Source organism: Rousettus aegyptiacus, unplaced genomic scaffold, assembly GCF_014176215.1.
Source record: "Rousettus aegyptiacus isolate mRouAeg1 unplaced genomic scaffold, mRouAeg1.p scaffold_m13_p_12, whole genome shotgun sequence".
Taxonomy (NCBI): domain Eukaryota; kingdom Metazoa; phylum Chordata; class Mammalia; order Chiroptera; family Pteropodidae; genus Rousettus; species Rousettus aegyptiacus.
The window spans coordinates 67,001,535-67,028,998 of record NW_023416287.1 but is presented as its reverse complement, the minus strand read 5'-3'; the positions used below and the strand labels follow the sequence as shown (position 1 = coordinate 67,028,998).

The following is a 27,464-nucleotide window of genomic DNA, read 5'->3' as shown; positions in this document are numbered from 1 at the left end:
TCCAGTGGTAAGGGTTAACCTAAGTAGATAGGGTAAGAGTGAGCACTATTTCCATGAGTGGCATTCCTCATCCCTTATTTAATCACTGAGGGCAGATGGCAAGCACTCCGTACAGATGTCACTCACCGATGCAGGCATGGACCCTCACGGACAGCTGTGTCCTTAAGATGATGCTGTGCTTCTTACCCCGCCTAATGGAGAGAAAACAAGAGACAAACATGCATGGGCATCAGAAGAGTCGGTGAGAAGATGCCTAGACACTGTCAGTCAGCTTGAAGGTTCTGACACACCCACCTGATAGATGCTAGACAGAGACCTAAACAGAACCAGAACCTACCCTGAAATAACGTGATGTTACAGGGCTTTACGGAAAATAAAATAAAGTTTGACTCTGTTGGATTGACACACACACTTTATTGCCAAATCCAGTCAACCCATTCCATCTACAGAGTTTGTATGTACTCATGCTTGACCATGTTGGGAAAATTTTTAAATCTATGCCCATAAAGTGAAATCCCTGGAATGTAACAACACAAATCTGCTTGATCATTCCCATGGCTATTTTTACAATTTTCTGGATATAGGAAAAGGGCACACATAGTAGGGGGGACTCAGAAAGAGCTGCTTTGCTATGTACATCGATCCAACACGGAAGGGTATTTATCTTTAACAGGAAGCTGGAAGTCCACCAAAGAACTTACAGGCTACTTGTTACTAGGAATACCAATTTATACCACACCTTGGCTCACCTTTACTTCCTTCTCACTTCATTTCTTATGAGGAAGAAAAGAAGATGGCTTTCTCCACAATTCTATTCCTACGAGGGCTCGTCCCACTTTATGCAAAGAAGGACTAAAGCATAGAGTAGCTGACAGAGAAGATGATAAATGGGGAAAAAAACATGAGTCCTGGCTACCTGAGAGTAACAAAGGCGTTGATATTTGGAGAAAGGAGGAAGCCTGTGGACAAAGGTAAAATGTGCCAGCGACCAGCATGGCAGCAGGTAACCCGCTGGGCCTCTCAGTGGCCAGCCGTCACTCTTCTGGCCACTCATCTCTGCCCATCAGGGCTTCATTTATAACAGAGCCTGGCAGTGCTTTCCTACTTCCTGGGGGGGAAGGGAACATACATCTCACCAGGGCACACTGTTAACATTGTGATTATGAATTCATCGTAATCAGTGAGACAATTATATTTTTTATTCTTGAGACCAGATAAAAAGGGATAGTATGGTTTCGAAATGGGATGTTTTGTGGGTTTTTTTTTTCTTTTAATGGAGAAAGGAAAACCAGATGCATAGTTCTACAAAAGCTTGCAGTAGCCTCCAGCACAGCAGCTGCTTAGAGGGACCACATTCAGTGCCTTCAAATCCCGAGACCCTCCTTCTTTGTTCATTTGATTGCTTTACATTGACTGTGTGCAAAGCACTAGTCTTGAGTTTACGACAAATACACAATGCTTGACCGATCTTCAGTAAACAAGTCTGAGATTCCTACAAACACAGACTTCTTCAAAATTTTCTCCCTCACACACACACACACACACACACACACACAATAAAATCTCTCTCAACAATTCTGATATTAACACTCAATTCTTGTGATCATACTAGGAAGAAAGTTTCAGTTTCATTTAGGTGCCCTGGACTCAAATATTGAACGGCCTGTGTGAAATGCCAGGAAAGGAGTCCTGGGGTGGAGGGCACCCACCATCAGGTGTGTAGCCTCCCCCAGAGCTGGGGGCAGAAACTGTAGAATCCCTGGCAGTGGCCAGATTTTAACTATGAGGAAGAGCAAACCTGAAGTCCTCAAAGCTGGAACATTGCCTGCAACTCATGTTATCAGTGGTTATGAGTCAATAATAAATACCAAATGAATGGTAGGCAAAGTACATGCATTAGATGCCTGGAGTAGGGAAGCATGGGATGGCCAGGGAAAATATTTTTAGAATACCTCAAGTTCTGGAGATGTTCAAAGAGGCCCCTACTTTTATCTTCAAACAACTGCAAAGTTGCATTTCGAGGAAGTACTTAAGTTTTCCCACAGAATTCTCCAGTCCCATAGTGTGCGTGTAGGGCAGTCATTCTGAGATTCCAGGCAACTGCATGAAAACTAGACCAGTCCTTCCAAGGAGGCCATGGCAGACTCCCCATTCTGGAGGTGCCATTGTTTTCTATGCTTGTGCATTGGGAAACCAGACAATTGCACTGGTTAAGCTAAACCCTAAGGGAATTTATGAGACCACAGAACAAAAAAGACCTTAAGTAGTCTTATCATACATAATTACTCTGCTTCAGTGTTCTACCTCCGTTCTTCCCAGCCCCTATTCACAAAATCCTACAATGGGAGAAACCTTTGCAGAAGTTCTCTCTGTGGAGTGACCTGTGTGGAGCCGAGGGCTGTGGAAGCCTCTTGACTGGATGAGGCCCCAGATCCTAGAAGTTATTGGCAAATGAGGGAGGTGGCAAAGGTGGAGACAAGTGGGGGTGAGTACAGCCAGGTCCACAGAAGGTGTCCTTCATCTCCAACCCTCTTCCTTCATCCCACCCCTGCTTTCTCCCAACTTTGATGTGGGTACCTTTGCTGTGCCCATTTTACAGATGAGGAAAGCAAAGCTTGTAGAAATGATGTAACCTACATAAAGTCAGATGGCTGGGGGGGTGTCTGAATCCACAGGCACCATTACCATCCTGCCCTTTGCGGTGCAATTGCCTCACAATAGAATATTCTCCAGGGCTTACAAAGGAGACAAAGTGTCTCTGCTTTCTTAGGGACATTGTTTAACCTCAGTACTAAAATCTAACAGAGGACACATAAAAAATTAAGATGCAAGTATCAAAGAAAATATTGGCAAACTAAATTATGAAAATAATATGACAGGACCAAAAATAAGGGTTATCCTAAGAATTCAAGAAGAATTACAGGAAGCTCAATGTTTTATTTTTATATATCAAATATCAATGTACAGAAGACACCCATCATAAGGTCCCTTTAAATTTGATAGCTTCTCTCCCTCCACCACTATATTTCCTAAGTGGTTAATGCTGACATATTGGGAAAAGGTTGTTTTTATGTATTTCTTTTATATATGGCCATCTCACTGCTATTATTGACTCTAAAAATCTTTCGGCTGATTTTGGCTTCCTTTAGGAAAATAATCATATCGTCTGTTTTAAAATAATCATTTTATCCCCACTTTTGTAGTAAATGTGCCTTTGTCTTCTGTTTCATGCTAAAATTTCAGAGGAAAATTAAATAGTCATGGGTATACTTTCCCCTATTGCCAGTGAGATACTATGTCCATTTGGGTTCAGAAAATAATAATCATAATAGTTGTTAACATTATGGAATGCTTATCATGTGCCAGACAAGGTTCTAAGTATTTTACACAGTTTTGATCTTTACAAACTTCCTATAACATAGGTAACATTATTGCCGTTTTTGAAATGATGGAATTGAGGCCCAGAAGGGTTAAGCAACAAAGCTGAAGTCACAGAGGTAGAAAGGGACAGAACTCAGACTCAACCCAGGGAGTCTGACACAGAACCTGTGCTATGCTCCAGTCACCTCCCCACAGCTGCCTCCCAGATGGTTGTTCCTTCATTCATTCTCGCATTCTACACACTTTCTCGGGCGCCTGGTGTATGCTATATGAGGTGCGCAAAGTACATTCTGCCTCAAAGTAGCAACACAGAAATCCTGCCTGCCCTGCAGATACTGGACATCGATTCTTACCTGAATTTCCAGCCTGCTGGCCCACTCTATAGATTTCAGATTTGCCAGTTCCCACAATGGAGTAAGCTGATTACTTGAAATCTCTCTCTCTAGGTAGACCAGATGGATTAAATAGATTAGATATATTAGACTAGATGGATAGACAGATATTTCATTGGTTCTATTTCTCTGGAGAATCCTAATACAAACTTTGGTATCTGCCTCCATGGAGCGTCCATGTTCCAAAAATGAAATCAGTGAGAAGCTGTCTGTGGATTCAGTGTAGGCACTTCAGCGATCCATTTCCCCCTAGTATTGACATGATTTAACAGTTTCATCGCTGCCACTTCTCCCAAATCCACTTGTTGGCAGCAGGGTGACCCAGAAGGGGGAAACAGTTTGCTTTGACCTCGGACTCCCCAGGGAGGCTCAGATTCTATCCCCATCAGCACAGCCACTGCTGGGGAAACATCACCGGCTTTGAACACCAGCCACAGCCAATCGGGTGCCCACGCTCAAGGCCAGTGCTACCCGAGTGACAAGAGAACTATCTAAAATAGACACTCGATTCAAGGAGACTCCAACCAAGGCATGCATGCCAGGGACATGGTAGTACTGCCACTACAGAAACTTTCCAAAACGTCCTGGTTTCTCAGAATACTCAAGTTTCTCCAGCAATAATATCTATGGCCTTGGCGGGGCGGAGTGGGGATGGGGTGGTGGAAATCTGGTTTAACCAAGTAAGTCTCACAGAAACCCGTGTGTTTCAGTTCATTCTGTCTCACGAGAGAATATTTTTACAAGAATAACATATGAAGTCTGTTTGTGACTGTAAGAACAAATGCATATAATAATTTATTGAGTGGTACAGAGTTCAAGGCTTGATGGCTTTTTCTTGCAACCAACAGCAGAATCAATGCCCGCAAATATTCCTCCACTCAAACTAGAACTAAACTACGATTTCAATCAAGAGTAGAAAACATATGTAGCAGAAGCCCCTGAACAGCTGCCTCAGGAATAATCTTCCTTCTAGTAAGCTTCTAGAGCTGTGAGACTCAGCCAGTGCTCTGCCTGAGGGATAAAGGGATGAAGAAGGATTTGAACCAGTCATCAGCAAGTGAAAAAATAGTACTAGCTAAGATTAATTTACTCAGAAGCTCCAAGTTCAAGAGAGCCAGTTGCCACTACATTCATCTCCAGATACATTCTAGTCTCCCCTAGTAAACATTAGAGACAAAAAGCACAGACTTTGAAGTCAGCTGTGTGATTGTAGATGAGCTACTTAGCCTCTCGGAGCTTCAGCTTCCTTGTCTGCAGTAGTACTATGCTTTTGGTATCATATCTAAGAAATGAAGACTTACTCTTATCTTCTTCTAAGAGTTTTATAGTTTTAGCCTTTCGCCCTCAGGTGTCCCCGAATGAGAAAGCAGCTTTTGTTCAACCCATTCTCAGCTCCCAGCTCCAGTGAATCCTACCGCCTCTCCTTCTTAGTCCCCGTTCTCTCCTTGACCTGTCTGTCTGCCCACTTTATTAGGTTTCTGCTTCCTCTCCCCGCAAGAACACCCTAAATCTCTTTCTTACTACTCCCCTGACTTGCCTTGGAGCTCTCACAACATTTCTCTGTGGCAATGCTGCTCTCAACTGCCCTTTCTTTGAAATTCTCTCTCTCTGTGCTGAGGCAGACACTGCTGATTACCTACTCAATACCCACTTTCCCATTTTGTCTTATAAAGAGAACTCAGTTTTGTCTGGGGTGATAATGTGCCCAAAGAAAACTGAATTCTTCGGTCTCCTTAGCCCTGACAGGTAGCCACGTGAAAGCTGCTGGTGGAGATTCTGGACCAGCTCTTTGGGAGACGCCAACCCCGTGGCACCAACATTTGATTTCACTCTTCCCGTGTCAGTAACAGAGGTAGAGGGCTAACTGGACACAGGCCTGGATTTGTGGTGTGAACCTAAGTTCCAGCCAATGGCGCGTGAGTGAAAGCTACGGGCACAAGCAATGGGTGTGCCCTCCCTCTGTTCATTTCCTTCTTCCCGCAGGCTGGGAAGCCAATGAGAGAGGAAAAACTAAAACAACTCTGAACACAGATGAAAACCTCATTTTGAAGATAGTATAGTTCTACAAGTCCCAAGAAGAATGCACACACATGAACTCTCACACAAGAAAGATATAAACTTCTATCGTCTTTAAACTGAAATATCTTGGAATCTCTTGGTTACCACAGAGATATACCCTAACCAATACCTGCTTCCCCGCCTTCATACGATGCTAGAGGGAGAGCAGTCGTATTATACCTACGACGAAGCATGGAAGATGAAAGCCGCACCCTAAGGATGGCAGAGCGGAAAGATAAAATAAGCCAGGGTTCCTAAGAGCATCTTGTAATCATCCACTTTTTAAGATAAACCTTGTTTTTAAGAGAAGTTCCAGAGTTACAACTTCCTCCAAAGGTTTGGGGGGAAAGTTTCAGAGTTACAACCCCCAGTCTCTCTGGTCCTTGATGCTTCTCACCTAGGTCCTGAGCCAGTATTTCTCACCCGGCCACCTCGACTTTGCATGTGGCTTGACCTAACCTCAGTTTGTCATGTATAAACCTCTTCTCCCCTCCCCAAAATGCCCCCGCTCCATAACCTCGCCACTTCTTTAAGCAGTCCACCATCTGTACACTATCCATCTGATTTCATTGTCCAATTTATTCTCTCATTTCCCTCTACTCATCCAGTACCTCTTCAGATTCACAGCTCCCTCCCCTTCTCCCACTGGACCGGGCCCCAATTCATCCACTTACCTTCGCTGCCAGCATCAGACCCTCCCCCACTCCACAGTGGGCCACACCTGCCTGCAGCCTCCCTGCTCAAAGTTCCATCCACTCAGCCCACTGTCCACCTTACTTGAGGAGTTCCGTGACAGATCTCTCTTTACAGGTCAGTTATCTTCTGACCCCAAACCATACTGTAAAACCCCAGTGCTTACCTGGGCTCCCCCACCCTTCCTGCTGCCATCTTTGTCCCATTGTACAATCTGGAGTTCGAAAGTATTTCGGGCCTTTCAAATGCCACTGTTCACTCAGCACAAGAGTTTGTTCTCTCTTGTCTGACTCACTGCAGCACTTATAGGAACCATCTTCCTCCCGTAGTGGAAGAACCCCCTGGAGGCCTTAAACAGCCCGGGCCCACCTCCAAGGTCTGATTTCACTGGTCTGGGGCTGGCATGGGAGGGTAGTTTTCAAAATCCTTCAGGGGGCTACAATATTCTCCTAGATTGAGAATCTATGCTGTAAGTTCCTGACCAAGTGTACAACAACCTGGAGAGCTTTTTAAGAGGTGAGATTCTCAGACTCATGCCGAACCTCCTAAAGCAGGTACCTAGAAACCAGAATTTTTAAACAGCTGTCTCCCAAGGTATTCAGAGGCAGCTGGCCCAACACTGGCCTGGAGCTGTTCTGCAGGGGACCCTGGGCTCCCTGCTCAGCTCAGCACTGAATTCACCCTGACAGCACCTGGTATTTGAAAGGGCCAGTTTTCTCCCCTGCCATGACCAGGGTTCCGGGCTTGGTGGTCTGCACCTTGAGCCTTGAACAGCACTGACAGGAGGCCCTTAGTACCTTCACTGACTTGCCAGAAGAACCTCAGACAACACACTTGCACTGTCGGCTGAAGATAATCGCTTAAGAGGAAAAGACAGGGAAACTCTTCATTGCTTCCCACCCTCATCCCAACAAGATTCTCTCTTATAACTTGTTGAGGGGGGAGGAGGTGGACAGGGTTTTTTGGTTTGGTTTTTCAGGTTCCATAGGTTTTTAGATTTAGGTTCAAAATGTATTTTAGGCGATTTTCCATTCTACCAGGTCTAGATACAAAGAGAACCAGACAAAGCTGTGACGGGATGAGGTTAATTTTTGTGTCAGTGAGAAGGGAAAACTGCTTCTCCCCTCAAACTTGACATCTTGGGATGCGAAGAACTTTTTGGGAATCTGATGAAAGACTGTTGAAACCTCTCTCCAGCCTGAAAACCCTGCACACCCACAAACTGCAGATACCTCAGGGGTTCGTGGACCCACGCATATAGATCCTTGGGGCTCATGAGCTGCAGGCTGAGAAATTAGGTGTCTAAGAGTCCAACCAGAGCTCCCCCCAAACCTTTATCCCTTTAAGCATGTCCACTGCAAAGCAGGCCCTGTAGACGAGTTTCCTTACAGCTCTTCCCGCCCCTGCCTGACCTCACATCCTTCGTTCTGTGCCTCAAGCCTCACACCGCCAGGCTCTGCCCCACCCCCACTTCACAGGATTCCATCTGACTGTCCCACCCACACGCAACCCTGTGGGATAGAAAGGGCGGCGGCAGGAGAGGAATGAGTATTTTCCAGCCCTTGTGGCAGATGAGGGAACCGAGACAGAAGCAGCGCTATCTTCAGGGCTGACCCGCTGGGGTCGAGCTGAGGAAAGGTGAGAGCCCTGAGTTACACACAGGAGCACCTAGGGTTACTTATGCCATGTCCAACCACCGCACTGGGCCGCCCGACATCGTAAAGTACCATGTTTCTCGGGCCCTTAGCTCTGCCATGCTCCCACCTACGGCCCTCTCCACCTCCCCTTCAGGGCTAACCTTGAAACCCACTTTCTCTGTGACAGCTCCCTATGGACCACAGCTGTCACTGGTTTCCTTTCAGAGGCAGTGGAGGTACAGAGCCAAAAAGGTGAGGGCCTCTGGCCCAGCTCTGCCCCATGGGCAAGGCTCCGGCCTTGGTTTTCTTAACTAAAAAAAAAGCTGATTTCAGAAGGGTTGACTTGCATAGACCACTCCAGTTCTAAAAAATCCAGTGATTTTCATTTCAGTGTATCATCTTCTCAAATTATGACCATAATTATAGTAAGGGCTACTCATTTTGAGTATGTATTATGTGCCGAAATCTGGCTTAATGTTTTAGATACATAATCACAGTTTACCTTACAACAACCCAAGGAGGCAGTATTATGATTACCTTATCCCCACTTACAAGGAAACTAAGGTTCAGAGAAGTGAAGTAACATCCCCATGGTCACACAGCCATGAGACTAACTGCAAGGCCCAGGCCCCTAATTACTAAGAAGCTACGCTTCTCTCCACTATGCTCACCTCGGATGCCAGAGACCCCGCTGGAATTCTAGCTGATTCAGGGAGGGAAATGGGATTAGGTAATATTGTCCTTGTTTTATACATAAATTTTATAAACTATGAGAGGTTAAGTGGCTTGCCCAAGGTCACACGATGGCAGGGTCAGGAATAATAATCCAGAGGCTATGGGGTTTCTGTTTCTGCTGCTAATTTCCAGGCCTTGAAAGGCAGTGAACAGACATGGCTCTATTTTGCTAGCCACTGCTTTGTCCTTCCGCTTTTGAAGGTCTTTTCCTCTTCTCTGATTAGCTCTAGCTTGAGTGATAATTCTAAACAAGGAGTGAGTTAATTTTTAGTCCTGGCATAAAAGAGTAGAGTAATGGCAAGAACAAAGAAAGAAACTCCTCCAGCTAGGAAAATTTACTCAGAACACACTGCACGAAAAACACTACCATTCTCACATAGTTTGCCACATGCCTTTATTAGATGGTCAGAATATTTGTAGATATTTTGCTATAATTTACACAAAGAAATCAAGAGAAAAATGATATTTCATTTGACCTCATGCCTCACAAGGGCAATTCTTAACTAGGAAGAAATTACATTTTAACTTCCATTCATGGGAGACACAAGTTCTCAAACACACAAACTTTGACAAATGCCACAGTTCCAAGAGAGGACCTCAGAGGGATGCTCAGTGCAAGTGACACTGCTAATGTGCCCAGACACCTCCCATCTGCATAGGAGGGCTCGGCCTGCAGGCTGCTTCCAGCAGCTCCCAGCAAACTGCCACTTGCTGCCAGCACTCAATGGTGGTAAATGACCTGAGGATAACCAGAGTAATCTGGCCATGCCAGGACAGCACTGTCCTGGCATATCTTCTGCCGTCCGGCCAGGCACAGGGGCCTCCTTACCAGATATCAGTAAAGGTGGCTTCTTCACATTCTTCCAGACAAAGAGGAGTGTCATCCCAAGTGCATTCCAAAGGCTAAGAGGTAGATCACTACAAATGAAGACCATCTCAAAGACATAAACTCCACTCTGGAGTGAGTTTAGGGCACACCTGTCAAATATGCAGCTATCCAACAGCTTTTGGGCTACCTTCCCCTGTTTGCAATTGCCCATATTATAAGCCCTGCCTTCTCACAGTAATTCATTTCCCCGGCATCCCTTGCTATTAGAGTACAGAAATGTGGTCAAGGCTGCACCTACCAGGTAGACCCATGGCCAGGAGATGATTCAGAAGGAAACAAAATGAGAAAGTAATCCTAGGATCTACTCCGGTGACCTTGCAGCAGGGTATCTGGCGCTTCAGAAACAGCAGAGAAGGACCTTCCAATATAATGCGAGCTGTAGTGTCAGAGCCAGATGGTGGCAGCAAATGTGTCTTCCCTGGAGCCACCTTGCAGTGTGGTTGGGTGCTATTTCAACTAGAGCCAGTGTTTTAGCCTGGAACTGAAGATGTCCTTGAATTAACCAATCTTATGTCACCAGAGGTACAAATATGAGTAGGACCTTAAAGTGCCTTTGCCCAGATGCTCCTGGGATAGTGGAGGCTCACAGGCATATTTGGGAGATATTGTGAGTTTGGTTCCAGACCCCACAATAAAGAGAGTCTTGCAATAAACTGAGTTATCATCTTTTTGCTGGGTGAAGGCTTTGCTTTCAATTTATAAAAAAAGGCAAATATCTGTGAAGCACAATAAAGCAAGGCACAATAAAATGAGGCATGCCTGTACACACTTGGGAATTGGTCACACCTATGTTCAAATCTGGCTCCACCATCCACAGGCTCTGTCACCCAGTATGTGTAATTCAACTTCTGATCCTCAATGGATCCTCAGAGAACTTTACTGGTTCCTACAAGGACCCTGGTTTCCCTGGTGATCATGGTCATGACATTCAGGAATCCATTCTGGGATCCTGCCATTCAACAGATCACCAACATTCATTACATGCCTATAACGTGTTGAGAAGATGCTAGGCACTTGTAATTCAGAGAGGTCCAGCTCTGACCTAATAGAGTTGTAGCAGCAGAGAAGAAGGACAATTAAGGGGAAAAGAACCATAAATTGTGACAGGTGACAAAGCAGGGGAACCATAGAAGTCATCAATAAACCACAGAGAAGGTAGGAAACACAATAACAAGGTTCCCACTTTTCCTCATTATTTGAGCCATTCGTGAAAAATCAGCATTCTCAGATAATATTAATCTAACTGTAATATACTTTTAACTCAAATAAGATAACATCGAAACAACTTATGCGGAGGTCCCTGACCACCAGATTAGGATAGCTGAGCATTATTTGGACAGCAACAGGAGGAGTCCCTGAAGTTTTCTAAGGAGGAAGATGATAAAATAATAGATACACGTGGCCCTAAACACATGAGGGATAGAAAAGGAAGCAGGGGCTTCGGCAGAAGGCTGTTTCAGTGACCTAAGAAATGTAGTAGGGGTATAGTCCTATAGAGATTTCACTTTCTGTACACATCTTTGATTTTTTTATGTATATTGCTCATATTTAGCAATCAGAAATATTAAGCCATTCTAGATGTAGGCTAAAAGTAACTTGATGTTAATTAACAATCAATAATTACTTTTTCCACAGTAATGAGTTCAAAAGATGAAACCATATAAAATGATTTAGGGCATCTGCCAAGAAAACTAAATATCCAGTAAGTTATCATTAAAAACAACGTTTAAAACAGTTGTCAATCCACTAAAATCTGGAAAATATTAATTTAATTATATTTGGCTTAAAAAAGGAAACTTAGAACGTAAGTACCATATGCTTAATTAAACTATACCAGAAATTTTCCTACCACTGAGTAGTCTTGTCAAGAAGAGTTACTCAAAATGCAGAAGGGTGTATAGTTACTGCTGGTGAGTCATTTGCATCTCCCTTCTTTTTGTCTGAATGTGAATGCAAAGGTCAAAACTACAGTGATTTCTCCAAAATATTTTCAGGCCTCAATGTACCCCCCTTTCTTGGAAGGTCAGGACCCGTCAGCAGGGACCACTGTGGCTCTTACCCAACTTCATCCTGGAAGCCTTCTAACTCATCCCGTTGCTCTGCCAGGGTGGCTTCCAAGTCCAGGTAGGTGCCATTGTGGGACAGCTGTAGCGTGCAGTCATCAAGCTGCAAGACAAAGAGCCTGTTAAGCCCAGCCTGCTCCTGAGATGGGGACTCTGTATGGGGAAGTCATTTGGGTTTTTAACCAAGCATTATTCCAAAATTCAGATCATAACTAGAAGAGGTAGTATGTTCATGTGAACAGATTGGGAGAAAACTGCATACTGAGTGGACAGATGAGACGCTTATCAAGGGAGTGGCATTGACAAGGACCCAAGAGACATGGACAGGGGAGGGGAAGGAGTCCTTTGGGCACTGGGCCAGTGCTACTTTCCACTCTGAGGGGTCCAGGAGAAGCCATGGCTTCGGGGAGTAGAAACCAAGATTACAATGCCAATATGACTGTAGATTAAGAGTCACAGACTCTAAAAGGCAAACTTGGCGGGGAAAAATACGCTGTTTCTTTTCATTCAGTGAGAAGCCTACTTACTCAGATCCTGTGGTCATCCTTGGCACATTATAATTAATAGTTGCTCAATAAACATTTTTATAATTGAATTGAAAGAAATAGTTTCCATTTGAATGATAACATATCCAAATTACAACATACCACAGAGGACATTAGATCTCTTCATTACTAGTCTCATTTTCAAGAAATTTATTTAACGAATACTTATAAGTTATTAATTATGTTCTATGCATAAATCTAAGCATTTTACATATGTTACTTCATTTGATTCTCATATGAACCCTATTAAGTTCTATTATTACCTCCATTTTACATATGAAGAAACTGATGCACAGAGACAGAATAAGTTATATGCTCAATGTCCCATTGGTAAATGATGGAGCTGGGATTTGGATTCCTGCAGTTTGACTCAAGATCATGTTCTTGACCACTGCTATGCATCCTCTCTATGGCCTGAGATCTGCAAAGGGCTGGAAAACATCAATCTTGCAATACACAGCTTATGTCATCTGAGTGTTCTGGTGTGGCCAAGGCAATGCCACGTGTTTGCCCACCCCCTTCCCTTTTCCTCCTGGATGCACAGACCACATATCCCAGCCTTACTGTTGGGCTTTGGCCATGTAACAGAGTACCAACCAATAGAAACCAATAGAACAAAGCTCCCACCAGGGGTAGGCTTCACATCCCTGCCAACCATCCACCTTTTTTCTCTTGCCCGCAGCCAGATGCAGAGGAGCCAGAGGAGGAGCCCACAGTTTAGAAACCAGCTGAGCTCCAGAGGAAGGAGCACCAGTTCCCGAATCACTGCATGAAGGAGGGCACTTTGCTCCCCAGCCTCCACTGACCCACCGTGGACAGTGACGAGAGCAAGACATTAGCCTTTGAGGGGCGGGAGGGGGCAATCATGAAGATTTTGAGATTATCTGTTACAGCAGCTAGCATGACATCTAGAATGATCAGTACACTTAAAACCCAGGGAAATAATTTTACCAAAGATTAAAATTAACACAATGAGGAAATCCAAATATATAACTTCATGCTTAATTTCTCAGGCTGTAGGGAGGCTCTTATTCATCTACCTGGAAGGCTCTTGTTCCAAAATGGCAGGAGACTGGGGGAAAGTAGAGGCAAATGTGTGGCTACTTTAAAACATCTAGATAAATGCCTGATAATCTTCCAACAGTAGGTGAGATTTCAAACAAGGAATTAGTCTCTTGATAGAAAAGCTTTGCGTATTATCCTCGGTAAGAGAAATGGAGACTATTCTTGTCTAGATTCAGCATCTATGAGGCTGTTGATTCTTGCAGAGACCCCACAGTGCCATATTTCTGGTCATCCTCAACAGAATTCAAGGAATTTGTTCTTTATTATTTGTAAGAAACACATAGTTAAATGAGTGAATGGGATTAATCCTATTTGATCCACTTGTTTTTTTTCTCTAATAATAAACTGTTCCTCTAAAGGTGTACTGGTGAGCTTCAGCATTCTTGACTGGCATCTACAGATGGATCATCTGATCGGAGAAAGCATTTAAACCCAGGAATAAAATTGGCCAAACTCACAGTACTCTGGTGTCAGAGGTGCACCTAGGGTTTTGGGGAACCACACAGGGCAACTGCTTTCCCCAGCCTTCAGAAGCAACAAGAAGGATTTCCTGCAGAAGGCATCTCCTGGGCCAAGGGGCTCCTGAGGGCTGAAATCAGACTTTATCATTCCCGGGTGGAAAATTCCATTAGAAACTGGACCTGTTGACATGTACACTGGACCATGTGCAGAGCTGGAATCACTACAGCCCAGTCTAGCTTTTAACTCCGATAGGCAACGTTAACTAATATAGCTTACTTGGTCTGTTCTGTTGATAACCAATTATGTTTAATCCCACATTAATCTATAGACTAGAAGATGGGGATAATGAAAGCCCTTAAAGCCATAACAATTTCTTTTGCCTCCGCCCCTGGAAACATATGAGCCCAGAGAAAGCAGCTTCTGGACCAAGTTTCTACTTCTCCTCGAGGGCATCTGAGTCATTCTGACACTGTGATCCACACTCAGACCTGACGAGAGAGCCAAGTAGGAGAGGACGTGCTGCTCTGCGGTGGAGAGAGGCAGAAGGTGCACGTGTTTGTGGTATAAATGCTCCCGCCATGGCCGATTTCAAGCTAAGAGATGTAAGAACCCTCAAAAGCATACGTAGCAGTATGATGTAATAAAACAATTAGAAAGTGACATTCTTTAAGTTAGTATCTTTGTTTTTTAATTAAAAGTATAGTTGACATCCACTATCATAGTCACAGGTGTACAGCATAGTAATTTGGCATTTATATACCATACAATGTGATCACCACGATAAGTCTAATAACCATACAAACTTATTACGATATTACTGACTACATTCCCTGTGCTGTGCATTACATCCCAGTGACTTATTTATTTTATAACTGAAAGTGGGTACCTTATTATCTTTGTTTTTAATATAATATTAATTGTGCATTTCCGTCATTTAATTTTTATCAATGGCTATGTTGAACAACTGGCTCACAAAATCCCTGAGAATTTATCAATCAGCCCTCTTGCGCCACCCAGGCGAGCCCTAGCACACACTGCTCCTGGCTCTCTCACGTCATTAATTTGAGGCGCCAAAGTGGAGATAGCAGGGAGTGGAAGAAAGGCTGGGAGACCGTGTCCTGGGCTTTCAGCCCCCACCGACCCACCAAGCCTTACGCTCTTCTCCTTAATTAGGGCAGAGGTGGGGGGTACTAGTAGCCAGCAGATATAGCCCAGTCCTTACTGACAACCGTGGCTATTCTGCACACCATTTCCACCACATACCTTCTGATTTTATTCCCAGCAGCCTGAGGTGAATATCTGGTTTTCCTCAACTCTCACCCTGGCCCACCAAGTGTCTGCCTGAACATGCTCCTAGCCAGCCCCAAACCACAACAGGAAGCCCCACAACCACCCCAGCCTTCCAACACCAGAATCCCAAAACCTTAGCAGTTCTCAACATTCCTCTCCTCACGTTCAAGGCATCATTAACTATTATCATTTCCGTCTTTCAATTTTAACAAAATTATGTGTCAGGCACAGGCTGGGCACCAAGGAACACATAAATGCTTCCTTCCCTCAAAGATCATTTTATTGAGTAAGTATGACTGACACAGGAATCGAACACAGAGGAAAATAAAAAGCCATCGAAACCAACTGCCAAAATGTATGGAAGTTCATCCTCAGTTGTATTCCTTCTCTATAATTAGCAGCCACAGCCTCCCAAGACCCAAACACCCTCCATAAAACTGCCCCAGCCCTCCTTTCAGGAGAAAGGCTGCCATGACTTCCACAGCCTGTGTCATGACTTTGCTCCCCTGCCTAATGGTTGGGCCACTTGTACTAGCAAGTCCTTCAACTAAAACAGAAAACATGAGCATGTGCCTTTAATCCCTTAAGACGTGTGCGTGGAGTCTTCACAGTAGGGCTACAGGAAGGGGGCCAGGTCAGACATTGCCGCCCTTAGAGACACGTGTGTGTAAAGGAGGTCCCAACGACACGGGCTGCCTGCGAAGACACCAAACAAATCAACACACACACTGCCCGCTCCATTGCACAACACAAGCAGCACCTCATCGTTACACTGGAGGCACAGGAGGTTAATATTTAAACTGTCACATGAGCCAAGGAGTAAATAAAAGCCTTCTTTGCTGGAATGACACATCGAAACGGTAAAATCCCCCTCTCCCTGACATTTTAGGTATCATTTATACAAAGCACTTGCTAGGTACACTAAATGAATTCTTCAATTTTGTCAGGGATACTTAAGTAACAGTTATAAAAGCAGACGACAATGTGAATAGGCCATGAGTGGAGGTTCATTCCAATCTGGTCATAATAAAGATTCAGAGGGAAATATCCAGATTTTGCCTACAGAGTGAAGGACCCAGACACCTCCCTGCCAGACCAGCTCCTGACGGGAACCTCAATTCCTACTTACACAGAAGCAACCTGATCCCCTCCCTTGGCCTCTCATGTCAACTGTCTTCCCGAATGACTTAAGGGGCCTGGAATTTCCTGACTCCGACAATTTTCATGTCAACCCTGATCCCCTGGCAGCAGGTCCCCTGCGCTCCTTACTTGGCTCTAGGTCCAGTGGCCCGACACTGTCGGGCACTTCAGGACATAAGACAAAGCCAGAGCCATGTGGGAAGATAACGTTACAGACTGTTATAAAAGTGCGGTGTTAGGAGAGTGCGGGGGCGGTGACAGTGGCACTGCGGGAAGACCTCGGATCAGGTTGCAGACTATCAACGCAGGGCCGGGATTCTGGTGGCGGGGCGGGGCACTCAGGAAGGAACCGTCACAGGTCCATAGGAAGGACCTTTCCAAACACCCTGGAATTTTGTGCCACTCCACTCGAGTCAAAGCAAACCTTGAACATGGGGCCCTCGATCTCTGGAAACATAAAGAGAGCTCTCCACTCTTTGCAGACAGGTTGCACAAGGTCACTCTGGGGTTCTTTTGGCTGTCCCTACAAAGAAGACGCTGCATGCAAAAAGAAAGAGCAGACTCACTGTCCTGGAAGGAAAACAAACAAACAAACAAATATCTAAAACAAGGCTGATATCACATCTCTCAATTTAAATATTCTTTTCTTTCTTTAACCCAGGGAAATGACATGTCACTGGGGTGGTTTAATCATTACCTGGGTTTGGTAGCAGGTCTACAGTCATCCTCAGTCTAGGCAATGAAATTTATGTGTAACCCTGAAAGAGATTTACATAGAACCATTCTATAAATATACACAAGGACTACCCTTTAAGCTAATTTTGGTAATAGTTCAGACGTGGGAAGATATATGCTCAGTTTGAAAAGAAAAAAAAAATAATGAAAAGCTAAAATAAATGCCATTTGCTTATGTCACTTAACTGACTCCTCCTGTCCCTGAATCCACAGCCCTTGCAAATGTCATTTTACAGCTTCCTCAGTCAAGAAGTAGATCTTTCTCTACTCCAGGAATCTGGGCTGGCCTGTGCCATGGTTTGGCCCATGAGGTAGCAAATGTGGCAGAGCAGAGACTTGAAAGATACTTGCCCCCTGGGGCTGTCATCTCTTGCTACTCTTGAAACTCTGCCATCACATGAAGAAGCCCAGGTAGCCAGCCTCCAGGACGCCTGATGGCTCCTGCTGCCCCCACTGACAGCCTGCCAACTGCCACACACTGAGTGAGGCCAGTCTGGACCATCAAGCCAGGTGACTCACCAGCTGATGACAGACAGAAGAGAGCCCAGCAGAGATGGATCAAACTGGCCCAAACCAGAAAAACTGCCCAGGAGACCACTTGTGAGCAACACTCTGTGGTTCTTGCTTTAACTCAATCTCCTTTTTCTATGAGGAAAGACCCACAGCAGACAGGCGACCAGCCATCATTGCAATTTCATACTTAAAATGCTCGATGCCTGGGTCAGTAGTGGGTGAGAGGCTCAGCCCACCAAGGTGCCCTCTGAATATGCCATGACACTGCCAACTCAAGGCAAGAAGGCCACCACCATGCCTAGCCCTCAAATACCACAGAGCATACACGCTTGGCACTGCCCCTGCCCCTCCCAGAGCCCGAGCCCAGCTGTGGACAGAGGACAGCAGCAGTTGCTGGGAGAAAAGGCCTAGAACACAGGAAGAGGGGACCAATCAGCTGAGAACCCCTCCTGGGGAGGTGAGGAGAGGTGAGTTGCAGCTCCAAGCCCCTAGGGTGCATTTCATCATCTCATTGCACTTCATTTACAACATCCACTTCCAAAGATAAAAGTATAAAGACTTTCAAAATAACAGCTGCAAGCACGGGGCCCTTCTGACAGCACTGGTCACACACCCATGAAGCCAGCCCTGCCCAGGCTCAGAAATGAAGCCTCATTTCTGACACGTGGGCCTCATGTCTCTCCAGGATGGGATTTACTGTGAGCCCCCTGAGCTCCCCACTTCAGGCTCATGCCAGCTCTGAGTGCTGGACAACATCGGTCAGCATGTTGGTGGGTCAGTTCTAAGAGAGCGACACCCCCATTTCCCCTCAAATGGTGCCTCTGTTGCTAGGTGTCACGAAGCCCAGGGCTTCCTTCAACTCTGTGACTCCGTTTAAAGGCAGCAGAGAGAAGAAACTGAACTTAGATGGCAAGCAAAAGAAGTTAGAAAAAAAGGGCTTTCCAGCAAGCAGTGCCACAAGCTCCTTTAAATTCTAAACAATACCTACACAAAACCTTGGCTCAGCCATTCAAGCTTTTGTGGGCTATGGTGCCTCCAGGCCCATGACGACCACCTCAAAGGGGCGAGGTGGAGAGCACACCCATGGCTGCCCTCTGCCACTTCCTAAAGTGGGTAGTGAGGACGCGGAATTCATTTCATTATCCTTCAAACTACACCTTTCATTTGTGTATACAGCACATTTCACAATAAAAAATTATTTATTTCATATAAAGAGATAATTTCACGTATTTTAAAAATACAAGTTAACACTTCATCGGTTTTCTTAAGAGAAAGACCAAATGAAACTAATTTACATGACATCAGAAGAAAATAGGTTCTGTTGGCTAACCCCAACAAATTGTATTAAAAATTTTAAATGCCTGTGTGCCCATTTAGCCCCTTTGAAACAATATATACATCACAGGCACTTTAAGAAATGTATTAAAGTGAAGTACAAGGATATTTATTTTTGAGAACCCAGCATATGTGGGTTATGAAATAATATGAATGTATTTAGTCTAAAAGCAATTGTATTTTACTTTCTCAGAAAACTTTAATAAGTTATATTATTTGCAGCCACCAACCTCACTGAGAGAAGTGATATCCTGAGGTTGATTAGGCAGTTTCCAAATCAAGCCCCAGGTTTCTATTTAAGTCAACAAAATTGCACAGCTCACCACGCAAAGGCAAAGGCGTCTGCCAAATTCTACGAGAAAGACAAAGACCAGGTTTTCCATTAAGCACTTAAACCGAGGGGGTATGATAATCTGGTAAATATTTGAATTCTTTAAAAGACTTTTTATCATTAAATAAATAACCAAAATGCATTAAACTTCTCTCTATATTTACATATGTTTACAGGTACCTTTTCCCATTTTATTTCACTTTAGTAGTTAAAAAATAGTGTCAGCACTAAGCTTTAGGATTATTATTGACCCATTATCATTCATTCATTCACTCAAATTACTAATTTCCTGGGTCCTTTCTCTATGCCAGGCACTGTGCCATGTCCTAGAAGCTACCCATGAGTATGGAAGCCCAGGTCCCAGGGCACGCAGGGCTGTGGATAGGACAGATCACCAAACAGTTGGTGGTGTTCAGGGAAATGAGGAGGACAATGAAATAGTCACCTTTATTGTTCCTGTTCCTGTTTTCACTGGGGCAGGAGTGTAGGGAGTTGGGAGCTGATGTGTGATGGATGCAAAAGCTCTGACACAGGAATTTGAGTCGTTGAGGCAATGAAAGAAGGCCAAGGGCTCCAAACGGGGAGCCCTCTGATCCTGTAGATTTTAGACTAGATCCTAGGACAACAAGAAGCTGTGAAATGGTTATAAACAGATGCATGCAGGACCAGCTTTGCAGTGTGAGGATGAGAGGGGGAAGACAAACGAAGAGGCCACTGCTGGAATTGCGGGTGATTTGCCTGTGGCTTGGACAATCACGGAAGCAGTGGAAATAGAGGAGATGGGAGGGCAGCGATACAGGGAAAGAGAAGGAAGAGAGAAAGGAAAAGTCAAAACAACATGGTGAACGGTCAAATGTGGAGGTGCCCAACAGAGAGGGGCAAACTCTTGAATTTCTTATTTGAGCAAATTAATAAACAGTGACACATTTCATAAGCATGGGAAACATTGGACAAAAGCTGTTGGGAGCAACAGGATAGGGTAAAACTGGGATTGGGGGTTTTTACATGTTATATCTAAAGCGAGTGGAGGTCCTGAGTAGAGAAACAGATTTTGAGGTTTGGGCATGAATTAAACCACAGCAGCTGAAATCCCCCAAGTACACTGGCATGCCTTAAGATAGTAGTAGCTAACTTTTTGTGTCTCGAGGATCTGTACTGATATCCCTTTTTTAATTCCCATTTTTTTCTCTAACAATTTAGGAGAGGTTCTTTATTCATTTATTCTTTTCCAAGAACCAACTTTTGATTGCATTGCCTTTCTGCTATTTTAAGTTTGTTTTTCATCTCATTAATTTCTGTACCTACCTTTGTTATATTCTACATTCTACATTCTTTGTGTTTAATATGCTGGGTTTTTTTAACATCTAAAAATCTTAAGAATTTAAGTCTTCTTTTCAAATAAAACTATAACTCCTCTAAGTAGTATTTAGCTATAGCCTCCAAGATCTGATAGGACCACATTTTCATTATCTTCAGTCAAAAATATTTTCTAGATTTCACTGGAATTCATTCTTTGACCCGTGGGTTATTTAGAAATATATTACATAATTTCCAAATATTTGGGAATCTTTTTTATTGCTGATTTCTAGCTTAATTTCACTATGGCCAGGAAATAAACTCTGTATGATTACAGATCTTTGAAATTTCTTGAACCTTATTCCACGACCCAGTGAAAAGAATACGTACTCCATAGCTGCTGGGTCTGTAAAATGGAATTCTCATATCTTTTCTATCTTCACTGCTTTTAATCTGCTTGTTATACAGAGAGATGTATTAATCTCCTGCCACACCTGTCATTTTTCAATTTTTCCTTTTAATGCTGTAAATACTCATTTTATTTATTTGTTTGTTTGTTTGTATTTCCTAGTGGAATAACTTAGCACTAAGAGATTTCCTCCTGACCTCTAGTATTGTTTCTTACCTTGAAGATTTTGTCATCTGTTACTAGGATAGCCCTACCACTTTCTCTTGGTTAGTGCTGTATGTTTTATCTTCTAGTCTTTTACTGACAATATTTAGTGTCCATATATTTAAGATGTGTGTCTCGTAAGCAGAACACAGTTTTTTAATCCAATCTGACAAACTAATTTTTAATAAAAGTATTTAATTAAAGTCCATTAATCTAAAGTAATTCCTGTTTCAGTTCAAATCTACATGTTTAGGGTACTAGAACACTTTAAGATATTGAGAAATACATTTTGAACCACATGAGATAGTATTGTTTGGAGCAGTCGATATTCATTTAAATTTACCCATATATTCACCTTGTCTCTTGTATATCATTCCTTCTTGCATATCATTCCTTCTTGCATTTCTGTGCTTCTATCTGTGATCATTTTCTTCAGCCTCATAAGAGTCTGCTAGCAACAAATTTCCTCAGTTCCTATTTTCTAGAAACATCTTTATTTCACCTCCACTTTTTTGGTAACAGCTTTATTGAGATATAATTCACATACCATCTAGTTCACCATTTAGAATGGCATGTGCATCCATTACCACAATCAATCATAGAACATTTCCATCACCTCAAAAAGAAACCACAAATCTATTAGTAGTAACTCCTCATTCCTTCAAACACACCACCCTTAGCTTCCAGAAACCACTAATCTACTTTCCGTTTCTACAGATTTGCCTACCTTAGACATTTCATATAAATGGAATCACACAATACATGGTCTTTTGTGACTGGCTTCTTTCATTTAGTATAAAGTTTTCAAGGTTCATTCATGCTATAACATTTACTTCATTCCCTTATTGCCAAATAGTATTCCATTGTATGACATAACACATTTGATTTATCCATTAATCACTTGATGGACATTTGGGTGTTTCTACTTTCCGGCTATTATGAATAATATTACTGTGAACATGTGTGTGCAAGTTTTTGTATAGACATATATTTTCCTTTCTCTTGGGTATATATACCTAGGAGTAGAACAGCTGGGTCACATGACACCTCTATGTTTGACATTTTAAGAAACAGCCATACTGTTTTCCAAAGCAGCTACACCATTTTACATTCTACCAGCGATTCATGGAAGTTTCAGTTTCTCCATCTCTCTGCCCTTCCTCATTTTGTATTTGTTTTGTTTTTATTATGGCTATCCTCACAAATGTGAAGTGGCATTTCATGATTTTTATTTGCATTTTTCTGCTGGCTAAAGACCAAGAGCACTTTTTCATGTATTTCTTGGTCAGTTGCATATCTTCTATGGAGGAATAGCTATTTAAACCTTTGCCCATTTTTAATTGGGTTATTTGTCTTTTGTTGTTGAGTTGGAAGAATGTCTTACGTACACTGGATACAAGTGCTTTATCAGATATATGGTCTGCAAAAATATTCTCCCAATCTATGGGTTGTCTTTTCACTTTCTCAGTGTTATCCTTTGGAGCACAAAAATTCTTAATTTTTATAAAGTACAATTTACCTATTTTTTCTTTTGTGAGTTGTGCTTTTGGTGTTATATCATCTCCACTTTGAAGGAGATATTTACAGGATAGAGAATTATAGATTAGCAGTTTTCTTGCAGTACTCACAAACTGTTACTCCACTATCTTCCAGCTTATATCATTTCAGTTGAAACATTAGCTACCAGTCTTATTGTTGTTCTTTTGAAAATAATTTATTTTTCACAGGATGCATTTAAAATTTTCTGTCATTAATTTCAATCAGCTGTACTATAAATTTCTTATGTGTGGTTTCCCTTGCATTTATCTTGCCTGAGATTTGTAGCACTTCTTGAACTTGCAGCTGATGTCATTTGTTGGTTTTGGAAAATCTTGGCCATTATCTCTTCAAATATTTCTTCTGCCCCATTTTCTTTCTTTTCCTATTCTGGGACTCCAATAATGTGTTTTAAACCTATGTCCCATATACCTATTATTCTCTTTTCTACATTTTCCATGTTTTGTTCTCCATAAATTGGTCTTAGTATCTTCTCCTAATCTATATTCCAGATCAGTAATTTTCTCTTCATCTATATCTAATCTTCAGTTGAACCTATCTTAACTTTGGTATTTTTCACTTCTTAATTTTCGTATTTTTCATTTCTACAATTTCCATTTGCTTCTTTAGATTATATAGTCCTGTTTTTGTTTGGTTAAGATTCTCCATCTTAACTATTTTCTTGAATGTATTTATCATAACAATTTTAAGGATCATATCTGATAACTCTGAATACATTCATTGTTTGTGAAAAAGTTTCAAGGCTCTGAGTGATATCTTTCTCCAAAGAGGATTTTTCTTAGCTGCTGGCAAGCTGTAGGGGTAGATCACCTTAATCTAAACATGGATTGAGCTCACTCAAAACTGAGTTTCAGTCTTTGCAAACTGTTCTCAGTTAGCCCTTACTTCTAGGGTGTAATCTTTAGGAGTCCCAATGAAATGCATACCATTTGTTGTATTTGTAAAATCTTGGCTATTATTAAAATCCATCTGGTTTGGTGAGATTTGATCTCTGTTTTTTTCTCCCCAGCACTATGAAACTCCTAATAGCTTTGCTTAACTTCTCAGCCTCCTCACAGTCACTGTCTGCTCGCCTTTGTAGTCCCTGCACCTGCCACTGATGACTGGTAAATGCATCAAGGTGAAAAGCAACTTAGAATGTCAGACCCATTGCTCTCTTCTCTCCGGACCTTGGCCTTCCAAGTCCTGGTTGCCTTGGGAGCTCACTGAAGACTTAAAATAGACATGTGTTTTTTGGTTCTTTGTCTACTTTATCTGGTTGTTCTGAGTAGGAGTATTAGTCTTCTACAAGCTTGTTCATCATAACCAGAAGCAAAAGCCAAAACATCTTTCCACAGCTAAAAAAACATTTACTAAAAAATATTCACTTGACATGAATTAACATAAACCACTTAATCCTCATACAAGCTATGAGAAAGATATTATCATTATTATTGTCACTTTATAATCGATGCTAAGCTATGGACCACAAACTCACAGAAAACTAACTTAACCAACCAGCTTGCCCAAGATCACCATGAGTAGGACCAAGTGCACCAAAATAGCCTGGCTCCTGACACTGTTTCTTAACTAGAGAAGAATAAAGAATGAGGAGGAAAGAAGGGCACAGACATAAGCCTTCTGCAATTCCAACACTGAGAGACTGATCCAAAGAAAAGGAGACTGAAGAGGAGCTGCTAGAAGGACCAGAGAACTAGCAGGCTGTTCTCTAAGTCGAGGGAGGAGAGTGTTTCAAGTAGAAGGTGATCAACTGAGGCACAGACTGTAACAACTTTTATTTAGAAATAACTAGGTCTAGTGTTATCAGTTCCTCATCCCTTCAAACAATAAAAATTAAAATTTTGCTGAGACACCAGCACATCCTGCCCCTCTGCAAACATTCACTGAGCATATGCTGTGTCCTAAGTATCTCCTGCTTACTGGGCCTGCCAAGGTGAGGCAGTGCAAAACACTCCTGAATAGCTAAACCGCATCGCCAAATTTATGTGGTCAAAATGGAACACTTAATTAGAAAAATCAAGCAAATATGACAGTGCTTATTTTCTTTAAAATCTTCAAAATTCTTACATAAAATTGACAAGGGACTGCAAATTGGCACAGCCACCACAGAAAACAGTATGGAGGCTCCTCAAAAAACTAAAAATTGATCTACCATATGATCCAACAATCCCTCTACTGGCTATTTACCTCAAAGACTTGAAAACTCATATCCAAAAAGATATTTGCATATTGATGTTCATTGTAGCATTATTCACAGTGGCCAGGACATGGAAGCAACCCAAGTGTCTTACAATAGATGATTGGCTAAAGAAGCTGTGGTACATATATGCAATGGAATATTATCCATAAGAAGAGATGAAATACTGCCATTTGTGACAACATGGCTGGACCTCGAGATACTCATGCTAAGTGAAATAAGCCAGATAGTAAAAGTAAAAAATCACATGATATCATTACTATGTGGGATATAAACCTAAAAGCAACAAATGAGCAGGACAAACAAACAGAGACTCATGGACATGGACTATAGGCCAGAGGACTATAGACTAGTGGTTACTAGTGGGGTGGGCGGCGGGGGGGAATAGACAGGATAAAATGGGTCAAATATGTGGTGACAGAAAGAAATCTAACTATGGGCAGTGAACACGCAATATATATATGCCTTACTGTTGAATTGTATACTTGAAACTTACTGGATTTCATTAACAAATGTCACCATGATTTAAAAAAAAAAAATTACAAGGGAATTTTATTTTTGTATTTTTTTATTTTTTAATAAATTTATTTTTTTAATTGAAGAAATGATTTAAATTTTTTTCCCATCTACCTCCTCCTTCCCCCCTTCCCCTCTTCCTTCCACCTTCTGATAACCACTAGTCCATTGTCCATGTCCATGAGTCTCTGTTTGTTTGTCTTATTCATAATAATGAAATTTTAAATATATTACTGCTTTGTTCTTCAAAAATCCATTAGTCACCTTCATTGAAAGGATAAGAATGAAATATATAAAATACAAAAACTTGTCAACATATGGAAGACTTTGGATATTAGGATGAGAACAAAGAGTGGTGAAATGGGAAGAAAGAGAAGATTTAGGATAAGAAGTACATTATTTCACTAATGAGAGCCATCGGTAACAAATCTGTGAAGCATAGGATTTATGTACAGGGTCATCCAGGCCAGCTATATGATTTGCAAGGCCCAGTGCAAAATGAAAAGGTGGGATCCCATTTCAAAAGGCAGGAAAAATTTTCCTTTCTCAGCAGTCTCTCTTTTGACATATCATGGCTGTTGGTGTGTAGAGTGTGTGTGTGTGTGTGTGTGTGTGTGTGCATGTGCGTTTCAATTTGCTATTTACTATTATGTTTCCTGGGGCTCAGGGATACTCACTGGGCACATACAGATCCTCATAGGTGGCCACAGCCATGACCCTACGACTCAGCAGAAGGGGAGCAGGCCTGTACCCAGGCCTCTGCTGGGGCAGAAGACAGTGGACGTCACTGGTCGAGGAGGGGTGGGGAGCCTGCGGCAGAGAACGGATCCTGGGGAAGGTGGGGGAGGCAGAGACAGGCAAAGCCATGTACGAGCAGGGGTTCCAAGTCCCCAGCATCTGTTCTGTTGTTCTGTTAGCCTTCACTTAAAGCAGAAATAAAAAATAAAATTATTAAGAATTACAGAATTTTAACTGCAAAATATTAAACCCCAAGTGCAGGGCTCAATGCAGCAACACTGGTCACACATCCATGAAACCAGTCCTGGGGCCACCACTTAACGCCACCTTTTGCGTTCCGGGCTGCGAGCCAGCAGGGGCCAGCTGACCTGCCTGCTCCTCTGATCCGCTTGTGTTACTGCGTGGTGGGGCCTAGCAATCGCAAGGCCCTATCGCACAGTCCTCTGCCATCCCTAGAACAGTGGATCTTAAACATCTGTATGCACAATAACCTTTTGGGGAGTGTGTCTTAAAAGGAAGATCTCTGAGTCAAACCCCAATATTCTAATTCTGAAGGTCTGGGGAGGCGAGGTTCAGCCCACTGCTCATGTCCCACCATCTCCAAGTGATCGGATGTAGTGGCCTGGGGTCCACTCTGAGAACTGGTGCTAGAGATGACTAGCTTCAGCTTCCAGGGGGAGGGCGCAGGTCTCAGGTTAGGCTGAGGACCAAGAGAAACTCGGCGTGGGGAGAGGTACCAATGTTTTTGAAACTTTTCCCTCTTCATCCAGTCCCCAGTGCCTCCTTCCTACTCTACCACATTTGTGTGCAGTGTTTGTGCTGAGTCTGTCTGTCTCAGGGTCTAAGAATGCGGGAATTAACCCACCACCTCAGGAAAGATCCCCTGATATCCTAGGAAAACACATGAACAGGCCAAGAATCCAGCTCCATCTGGCATGTGTGACATGAACACCCAGGAGCCGAAGCCACACCTCAGGGAAGTCCATCTGGCTGTGACCGTGGACTTCTAGGAAGAGCTCTCAAGAACATTAGAGGGTAAGCGGCCCGCTAGCCAGGAAACCCTGAACACCGTAGTCACTCCAGGGCTTCCCCAGAAAATGGCCTTTGGGAAGAAAAGACCAGGCAAAGAGACAAGAGGCTGGGCCTCCAGGCCTCAGGCTGCCACCAACCCAGTGGCAGGACCTGGGGCCAGCTGGTAATTGCATCTGAAAATTGAAGGAGACTAGCAGACATCAGAGTGCAAACTGGCAGCTCACTGATGCTCTAAGTTTGGCCCGCATGGC

At 43.0% G+C, this 27,464-nt stretch overlaps 1 protein-coding gene across 12 annotated transcripts in view; it reads right to left on the bottom strand.

The window, feature by feature from the left end:
- FHOD3 (formin homology 2 domain containing 3) overlaps window positions 1-27,464 on the bottom strand; it is a 413,611-nt gene that overhangs the window by 346,924 nt on the left and 39,223 nt on the right. For all 12 annotated transcript variants that reach the window (XM_036229056.1, XM_036229058.1, XM_036229060.1 and 9 more), the window contains exons 2-3: window positions 11,845-11,951; window positions 127-191 (exon numbers count right to left, since the gene is read on the bottom strand). In XM_036229056.1, the coding sequence (XP_036084949.1) occupies window positions 127-191; window positions 11,845-11,951 (172 nt within the window). The remainder of the gene's footprint in view (window positions 1-126; window positions 192-11,844; window positions 11,952-27,464) is intronic.